At 35.0% G+C, this 9,955-nt stretch overlaps 1 protein-coding gene across 3 annotated transcripts; it reads right to left on the bottom strand.

The window, feature by feature from the left end:
• Window positions 1–3,533: 3,533 nt before the first annotated feature.
• Window positions 3,534–8,225, bottom strand: LOC120329242 (uncharacterized). 3 transcript variants are annotated; one of them, XM_039395806.2, is made up of 5 exons: window positions 7,896–8,225; window positions 5,904–7,442; window positions 4,964–5,272; window positions 4,680–4,823; window positions 3,534–4,458 (listed from the first exon to the last, which is right to left on the bottom strand). In XM_039395806.2, exons 1-2 carry the CDS (start codon window positions 8,124–8,126, stop codon window positions 6,849–6,851), a joined length of 825 nt encoding a protein of 274 aa, XP_039251740.2. In that variant the 5' UTR covers window positions 8,127–8,225; the 3' UTR covers window positions 3,534–4,458; window positions 4,680–4,823; window positions 4,964–5,272; window positions 5,904–6,848. The 3 variants fall into 3 exon arrangements, with proteins under 3 accessions (XP_039251740.2, XP_077974721.1, XP_039251741.2); XM_078118595.1 differs by lacking the exon at window positions 4,964–5,272; XM_039395807.2 differs by lacking the exon at window positions 7,896–8,225 and having other exon boundaries at window positions 4,741–4,823; window positions 5,904–6,853.
• Window positions 8,226–9,955: the final 1,730 nt, after the last annotated feature.

The following is a 9,955-nucleotide window of genomic DNA, read 5'->3' as shown; positions in this document are numbered from 1 at the left end:
TATGGCCGTGTGTTTGAAATCTGAGTGTTGCTTTTTGTTCAAACGGGCTCTTCATTCATATATTTGGACGTATATGTATACCACGTTACCAACCCTATATTACATAGTTTCTTTCTGTAGTTGTTCGAGGGCGGAGTACGGTTTATCTGTGAAAGTATGGCATCTGATAGTCGCAGTAAAATTCAAAATTTTCGGACCAATAGAGTCTCAAACGGAATTAAAAATTATTTCCCCTCGCAGACTCAAAATCGGGATGTTGTGTGATTTAGAATGATGTATAATGGCCGCTTAGTGTGTAACCTACTTTCCACTAACGTTGCACTGAAAATAAAAGATAAATCATGGAAACAATTACTGATGAAAATAAGAATAATTTTGGAAATTGAGGTGTAGGCTTGGTGTGTAATGTTTCATGATGTGTTGAAGTTGGAACGTCTGGACAATAGAAGTGAATTTTCTTGATAGTTTCATGAAGCAGTGGCCAACTATTTTTCAGTTGTAACTTGCTTGACAACAAGTCACGGGATTAGGAATTTTGGTGCCATATTGTCCGTTGTTTGTTTAACTTGAAATGACGAAACTGCAATTTGTGGCCAGAAATGACTGCTTTTTTATTGCTCATCCAGAGGTTTTACAAAACAAAATAATTCCAACAGTAGCCAATACCCATAAAAAACTGAACTGTGATAAAATTGAATTTCGCTGAAATGGCTTAATCAAATTCCATTAATCGGTACTAATAAAACTGATGATAATGGCATCCATGTATAGAAACTTATTGATCGTGATATAAAAGCCTTGGAAAGAAATATAGATTAGGACAGGGCTACTTAACTATTTTAGCAAAGATCCGCATACAAAACTTCGAAATTATTTGGATCCGGTATTTTCAGAAATAATATTTCGGCATCCTTAAACGCGCACTTTATCGGCCGGCTCGTGATTATTAGCAAATCAAGGTCGTTTATGATGGTGTTATGGTTCTTTTCATATATTTATATTCATAACTATAAAAGTCATTTTATAAAGAATTACGTGCGGTCCGAATCCAATAATCGAAAGGTCCGGATTCGGACCGCGGTCCGCCAGTTGAGAAGCCCTGGATTAGCATATAATGCTGAAAGTATAATTCTATTTGCAATCGATATTATTAAATTGCCACACGTTATGGAAGCATCCTGAAAATTATATTTTGAGAAATTGATATGACTACCCCTAGTCGATTATTTTTTGACAGAAGTTGCATGTTCGTCAAGCGATATTTGAAAAATTCAATACAGGAATGTTATATTCATCAACTTTATTACAGGCATCATAATAGCGGATATAGACTACCCCTAGTCGATTATTTTTTGACAGAAGTTGCATGTTCGTCAAGCGATATTTGAAAAATTCAATACAGGAATGTTCTATTCATCAACTTTATTACAGGCATCATAATAGCGGATATAGATGTTTGAAATGAAGTATTCAATGATTAGCTATGTATAATTACAACTCTTTGTAGGTAGGAAATGTGAACTGCGACTCGTCTGAAGAACTGTCTGATCAAGCAACGCGACGACCAGCTAATTTTCAATCTCGTTAGTATTTGACAATAATCACGGAGCATTGCAATGTATTATCAATTATGAATGGGTCCAAAAATATTTTTTTATCACGGAAAAAGACCGTAGGTCATGGATATTCAATCAATGTATGCACCAAAAAGATGCATCACCAATGTTGCATCTGACGAAATGTGGTCGTGCTTTTAGCGTACAAATAGTTTCCCTCTTCGGGATTCGGGTCCGCAAACCAAGTTCGCAAGGCTTTGCGAGTGTTTCACCAATTTTCGCCTCCGCCAGCACTTTATAACACAAAACGCATCAGGAATTAGCGTCTGTGTCGAATTATGCCTTCATAGATTGCGACTATTTTTGTGCTGTAAGTAACGGGAAATAACATTTAACGGCAACCACATTGGACTACATGCATGGGAAATGATTTGACTGTTTGCTATATAATGTAAATATATTTTGGTTTGTATTTTTTGTCTGTAATATGTATGGTGCTATGCCAGCCTATCCCGACAAGATGCTCTCTTCGTTTTTGTTTCTTTAGACCAGGGGTGGCCAACCTGCTTTCGAACGCGATCGACCAAAATCTTCAAAATAGCTCGCGATCGACCAATCGGTAATAAGGTCATACACAAAAACAAAAGGGTACTAAATATGCGGATAACTACACACACGCATACAAAAAATTCCATCGCTGCCAATAAACTCGGCTCTGTGGACGCATTTTTAATGGAATCGCTGCAAAAATTTGTATTTTTATGTTACATTTAATTAGTAAATTTGATTATGTAATTGTACCTGGAGTACATTTTTATCATTTATTTAAGACTTGTTCGAATCATACAATTCAGATTTGAGGCAGGGGTGGCCAATACCAAATACTAGTTCACTATTTCTAATGGATTTAAAATTATTATTTTCGAATATGAAATATCGAATAAATTCAAAAATAAAATCAAGTAAGGCAAGCTTTTCTTAGTGTATGAAGGAATTATCATACAATAAACAATGCAATAACTGTTATCTATAACCTGGCTATTTACCAGGCATTTATGTCCGCAGATTGGTATGATACCTCAGAATAGTAATGCTTTTGTTATTTCGCAAGTACAAAAATATGAATCAAAAATTAATTATAATCGGGCAGTTTAACACACATTTTATGTCTGCCAATTGTATTTTAGAGTAATACTTCTTTCATTATTTCGTAAGTATAATCTGGTAGTTTACCACACATTTTTGGTTCACAGATTGCCGTGTTTATTTTTTGTTACGCACGAAAATATAAATCAAATATTAATAATAATCGGGAAGTTTACCACACATTTTATATCCACAGATTGTCGTGGTATTTTAGTGTGGTAATGCTTTTTATTTTTTGTAAGTCGACGCAACCATGAGTTATGTTGAACAAAATTGAATTAATATGGTAAGGCATTTTCAAATGCTGGTATCGGTCATGGATTTGAATATTTTTTAACAGAAAATCATCCTAGTAAAACGTCGGAACTTTTAACCATCAATATCAAAATCATTCGCCATAAAACGGGAACTACTTTTCCTAATAATTCAACTTGTTTTCCGGCTTGCGACAATTTATAGCCTATCGTAACAATTACGCCTTGACATAATTTTCAATTTTTTGACGTAATCGAAATGACTGTGTCTCAACGGAGGATAAACAATCAAAGTGCTGATTCTTTTTCATCGCCATTACAATATGTGCAAAGCGCAAAAATTCATTTGAAGATTTTTCTCGAAAACGAAACACAATGCTGACGCGAAAAGATGCTATAATTCGGAATGACAATATTCGAATCTATTGTGATGGAAACGACTGACAAAAAAATTGAATCTCACAATTGGGTATATACATCCTTTGTATTAGTTTTTACTTTGAAACAAATTCTACAGGAGTTCAAACATGGTCATTGATAAATGAGTATAATTGCAAAAATGGTTGTAAATAATGTAAATATTGATTCTTTTGTTATTATGTTGTTGTTCCTACAGCGCTTCTGCACCCTCTCTCGAGCTAACCCAACAGCTTCCTCTTGGATTTTGTGTACATACGTTTCAGCGTTGTTTTGTTGTTTATGTAATTATTGAATCAAGTACAAAGCTTGTATCAATTCAGTTGTGAGAAGAAACCCGTTTTGTGTATTGCTAGTGGCTGTGTCAGTGTCTACAGGTGTTGATGATGAATAATAGTTATCTCCTTCATTCTCATCTATTTATTCTGCTAGGTGACGACATAGAGTCAATTACCCTTTTTTCTGTATAAAAAGCATGGTTTAAAGTGTTGCCACCTATTGCCATTCTTATGTACATATTTCGATGTAAATGTCACTGCACATTGCCGTTTGCATATTATCTCACCTATTTAGAATTGTATTAGGTATAGGCTAATGTTGAGTGGAAGATAAAGCAAGTTCGTTTCGGAACTGTGTCTGGTTTTGTGCATGAGAAATTCAGCGGCTGTCAGGTTCAGTGCGTCCAAACACGGAAGGCAAGCCCCCCATTAGTGACTCATCAGAAGAATTCTTGACACCACAAATACTTGTTGATTGAGGTCAGGGTGTGTACATAGATGCTTGTCATCCCAATCAACAGGTACTGAATATTATCACAATGAATAACCTACTTTGAACTTGGCTGTAAATACGTATATAATATATATATATATATATATCAGTTCTCTGTTCTTCCAGTGCAAAAGAATGCGAATACAGAAATAGGCTACGTTCCTCTACATATCTGAAGATTGCAGATGCGATGTTCATCACGCCTACTGTACACGCTATCCCAAAACTGTATCCAATTCTATAACCTTCATAACTTATCCCGATACGAGCAAACAATTCTCCATAACAAGCGACTGCGATTAAAACAAATGTAGCTGAAAAAAAAAAAAAATTTCAAAATAGATAGTACATCAAGTGTCAAACCTACAGAAAGTCAACTATATATAAGATCACAGTCAAAATACATCTTAGGTTGAGTCCAGGAACTGGAAACTAAATAGCTTTCTTAAAAATTGGTTGTTTTTTTCTATATCTTTGCCAAATATATATAAATTCAAATATTGAGATTCCAACAAAATAATTTACACATACATACCAGATGAAAGGCAACACTCTGTAACATTGTTATTTTTATCATCCATTCCAATGTGACTTACCAAAGCAAGGAGAATTGCAGTAATTTGAGATATCAATGACATCATAAGAAAAGCGGTTGTAACTTGTTCCCGTACGGAGGTAACTGAAAAAACACAACAAATGGGGTAGGAATTTTTGGCACTATGATGGTGAACACAGTCTCTTGTATCAGTGTCAACATTGGTCATCATTTGAAAATACATCGTGTGTACATCCTACTTAAATTATTCAACCTAATCTCACCCATATGAGCACAAGTCCCACCAACACATGCTCGAAACAATCCTATTGCAAAATACTGAGGATGATCTTCTGTTCTTTGTACCCATCCAACAATCCAACCATTGGTTGCGAAAGCCTCAACATTTAAAAGTATTCCGAGAGTCGTCACAACGAAAAATGCAATCAAATAAGGGTTCTTCATTTTATTATATTGTAACGTCCAATGCTTCTAATCCATAAATATCAATATAGTATGAATATGTAATATCCAATTCTTTTAATCGAAACCATATCCTGGACGAAGCTGAAACTTTGGAACGGCTACCTTACCTGTGGATCTATTATAGTTTAGTACCGCAATTAATTCTAATAGGCGTGGTATAATAATATTTGCATACGTCGTTTCGGACCCTCATCTGACTACGTCATCCAAAAATTACGTCACTGCTACGCCACAATCACGTCAATATGAGGATGATAGCTGGCTTTAGTGAGTTCGATGTATTTTACAGTACCGGTACGGTACCGTTGTATTCCAGTCCAGACAACGACTGACAATCATGTTGCAACGAGCGCGGAACCGCCACAAGGAGCGCAATTTTTAATTTTGGTGACGTCGTCATACAGCACAAAACTAAAGCATCACACACTAAAAAATTAAATCTCATACAGCACAAAAAATTTTAAAATAAATAAACGATTTCCAACCACTGAAATTTTCAGAACAATTGGTCCAGTAATTGATGAGAAAGGCGATTTTTTTCATAACCACAAGTTAATGAGTTTTAACAACAACATAATACCAATACAAAATATAGGTCCGTTTCGTGTCCAAAAAGTTATTGTTACACAACAACGCATAATATAAGTTAAAAACGGTTTGTACATATCAGTGTGTGCATGGGGTTTCGTTAAATACAAACAACTTAGCGAAGATAAAATATATGGACACAAAATTTACCTTATATATACAGTACTTTACTTAGTCCACTGAACGGAACGGTCAGGAAACTTCCAACTTTCCCGTAGCACGAGTGTCAAATAACACATACTGAGATTTAAGACGATTGTGGTTATAGTTTTCGTGTTGCTGCTGAACTGCAAATTTTGTTTTAGACTGTTCCTCTACTATTATATTATAACTGTATATCTTTTATCTAACAAACAAATAGTGTAGCATACAAATTGTACTCGAACATATTTTAAAGCCTACTTAAAATTTATTATACCCTGATCATACTATATAGTAACTTGCTTATGGTTATTTGTAAAAATCGTTGAATATTTTTAAAGCTATACTACTTTTGTAAGTCCTTGCGTTAATCTCGTTTGCGCTCTAATCAATATTTTCGTTTGCTAAAAGACATCTCACACATGGGGAATCCCTTATCCTTCATTGTCTAGCTCTGATATATCAGGGTCTTGTATAAATGATTAGGTCTATATATATGAAACTTGCAATCACGCATGAATGATAAGCAGAAGAACACGAGTAGTAAATTGCTAGAAGTTTAGGCGAGGTAGAACTGGTGTTCTTAACTAAACGCCCGGGGGTTGTTGGCAAATAAATCAACGTTAAGAAAGTTATACCTTATTTGGGCATTTACCTTTCGAAATGCTCAAATATAGATTGGTACTTATCGAGGGCTGGTCTACTTTGCTTGATAGTGCAATGAAGCTCATTTTGACAAATTTCTTGCTCATTCAGTCGACAAATAATTGAAAAAAGAAACATTAAGATAAGCATTGTTTTCAAGAACTAAAAAAAATTGGTAGTTATATGTATGCAGTAACAAGAATTAATTATTTTTCTTGTTTGTGTTTGATTTTAATACGAGTTATGAATACGTATAGTTCACACTGTTTAGTCCCGATCAGTTTACTGGACAAATTTTGGTCCATGGTCTTACGGTCTATTATACGACCCACCAGAAATAACGAAGGTCTCCCCTGTGACGTAACTGGCATCGTCTGAAGCTAAATAAGACGCGAGACCGGCGCATTCATCAGCCGTTCCTAAACGTTTCATCGGAACTAAACTCAGCATATTTTTAGTAAAAGGCTCGTTCTGTCGAAGTTTTTGTAGAAACGAAGTATCAATTCCTCCAAATGCAAGACAATTGATTCGTATGTTTCGATTCGAAAGCTCTGACATGAAGGCACGAACCATGGCACTGATCGATGCTTTGGTGATTCCATACGCTCCAGGTAAATGTTGAGTTGTATAACCAATGACACTTGACGTAAGTATTATGGAACCTTGGTGTTTGCTTTTCGCCATATGAGGAAATATTTCTTGTACGATCTGAAAGTTAGCTTTGATATGAAGGGCGTACGTTTTGTCAAGAACGCTTCCTGGAGTTTCCATAATGTTAAGAAGATGGGGATTGACTCCAGCATTTTGAACAAAAATATTTATGGAACCCAAATCTTTCATTGTCCTTTCTATCAAATTTTGTCTTTGTTCAGATTCAGCAACGTCACATGGTATTCCTAAAACCTAAATAAAAGTTGAGTATATATAAGAGTGCTTCATTTTAATTCGGTAGCCCAACAACAACAGTAATACAGTCAGATAGGAGGTGAAAAAATTATGTAGTGCCAGGTGTTTACTTCTTGATGTCAAATCAACAAGTCTCCACTCGCAGCAATAAAACAACGTAACGATACGATACCAATACATATAATATATGTCACATTCGTTCATGAGCGAATCATATATCTTGGTAGAGTCTTAAATACCTTTCATGGATGAACGGAAAACGATATCAAGATTTTAAAATATGAATAGATGAAATTGATAAATTCTATGATATAAAGTAGGATATTAATTTCTCTTTTAACCAAGTTTTATTGAAATATACGAAAAAACAAATGTTTGCAGAGTAATAAATAAATCAAATTTCGATTCTGTTTGCCTACACATTAAATCACTTGAAAACACCGTATTCACCTTTATTCCAATTGATTTCAATTCATCAACTGCACGATCAATATTTTTCTGCTTTCGGCTACTAACAACGACATGAGCTCCATTCTGTCCCAATCTTTTGGCAATTGCTAGTCCTATACCATCCGTTCCTGCAGTAACAATTGCCACTCTGCCATCAAGATTTCCGGCCGATGACATAAAACGCCATGATGCCACCCGCCCATATTTCAAGAAACGTGAAAAGCGATACATTCGGAATTTACAGCTAACCCAATGTGGCCTATATGGAATAATAGCCAAGTATAAAAACACTCGCTCATTGCTTGTTGGTCAATGATTAAGCAAACAGAGTACATACCGTGACTGTTTACTTATTGTTCCAAGACAAACTTTCACGCTTGCTTGTAGAGTTAAATATGAACAGTTACCCTTACTCTTTGAATAACTCATTCATACAACGTTTGCTGACTGGGCATGTGTGGAGGAATTCATATTGAATAATTTTAATGGTCTAACTCTAAACAGATGCAAAGCAGCAATAATACTTATGGAATGACATGAGAAATAGATCACTGTACCATAGCCGTATATGACCTTTGTCCTATTTGCTCTAGAAACATAGACTCGCAAGTTTTATTGTACCTTTTTGCAAGCAATACATTATGTTGCTATTCCGGGAATAGCGTTGGGGAGGGTTTGGGTTTCGAACAATGCTCCATCTCACCCAGAGTGCAATAAATTTGTTAGGCAGTGGCAAACGGAGGAGATTCCACCCCCACCAACTAACTTTACAATTTGGATGCAATTTGACTAATTAATTTTTAATATGTACTGCTTGTTGCCAAAATCGAGAACTTTTCTACATAATAATAGATAACGGACTATAATATACATACGGGTCTTTTTATATAATTTTCTTAAAAATTTGTTTGATATCCGATTTGTCAACTGTAATGGTGAGTTCAATCTAGTTCAGAATTCCAGATCCTATCCCAACAAATGTTAACGTGAAAATGTCAGAATATGAAGCATCAACATAATTGTTACTTGTTCAAAGTCATCTGGTCACGAGAGCTTCAATTAAGTAGTTGATGAAACCAGTCAAGTCTCTTTATGAAGCGCCGGTCACAGTACCAAATCTTTCTGACAATGTCAGATGTTACTTTACGAATTACATTACTTTTCGAAAAGAGAAATATATTTATTACCATATAGTGAGAATGAGTATATGAGACAAAACAATTATATATACCTTTTAAAATTAATTAAAAAAAATCTTCATTCATCCATTTGCTACTTATCATACCACCTATATGAAAGATTGTCATTTATGCACAAGGATTTCAAAATTAAATATAAAGTTGCGTTATTGGTTGCAAGTATCAAATAGGACGAAGAAATATCTAACCATTTTCTTGGTATGTCTTATATGTGTTATCGGGTTTAATCAAATTCATTTCGATGCAATTAAAATACGTTCATGTATTGTGTGACGCATTAAATATCAAAACACTAAAATAGGAAAATATTTACAACATTTGACCTATTTCATGATTATTGAATAAAGCAGAGCCGGGCTCGCATATTTGGGCTAGGGCCCAGCAGCGCCATCAAATCTGACCCAACTGGTCAACGACGATAAGTACCTGATTTAGTAGGTCCAATCTAAACTTATAGACACAAATGAAAGACATGTGTATCTTGATCATATATCAAAAATGTCTCTCGCAAGTTATCAACATATTGAAAACAAAAGACGTGAATATTCCTAAATCAAGCACATTTGATTGTTTTATATCACATTCGGAGACTATACGAAGTAATGGTTCCATATGGAATGCATATATTGAAAATGTCATAAAATAATGGCTTATGGGCCATAAGCCATGAGTTATGGCGTGATGATTCATTAGTGAGATAACTCTTTATACAGCTCTTTACACTTGAAACAGATGTGCCCAACATAAGTAATCAACCACGATATAAGATTCACGTGACCAGCCTAAGTACTTTAAGATTCATCGTTACACGTTAATACTGAATAGCGTTCCAATTCCCTTCACTGCTCCGAGTTGGGTAAC

The sequence above is a fragment of the Styela clava genome, chromosome 12 (assembly GCF_964204865.1).
Source record: "Styela clava chromosome 12, kaStyClav1.hap1.2, whole genome shotgun sequence".
Taxonomy (NCBI): Eukaryota; Metazoa; Chordata; class Ascidiacea; order Stolidobranchia; family Styelidae; genus Styela; species Styela clava.
This window is presented reverse-complemented; position numbering and strand designations above follow the sequence as displayed.

Excerpts from the sequence above, each read along its gene's own strand:
- LOC120329242 (XM_039395806.2), bottom strand. The coding sequence starts at position 8,126 with ATGTATCGCTTTTCACGTTTCTTGAAATATGGGCGGGTGGCATCATGG. Across the intron at positions 7,443-7,895 it reads TGAAATCAATTGGAATAAAG|GTTTTAGGAATACCATGTGA; the intron begins GTGAATACGGTG and ends ACTTTTATTTAG.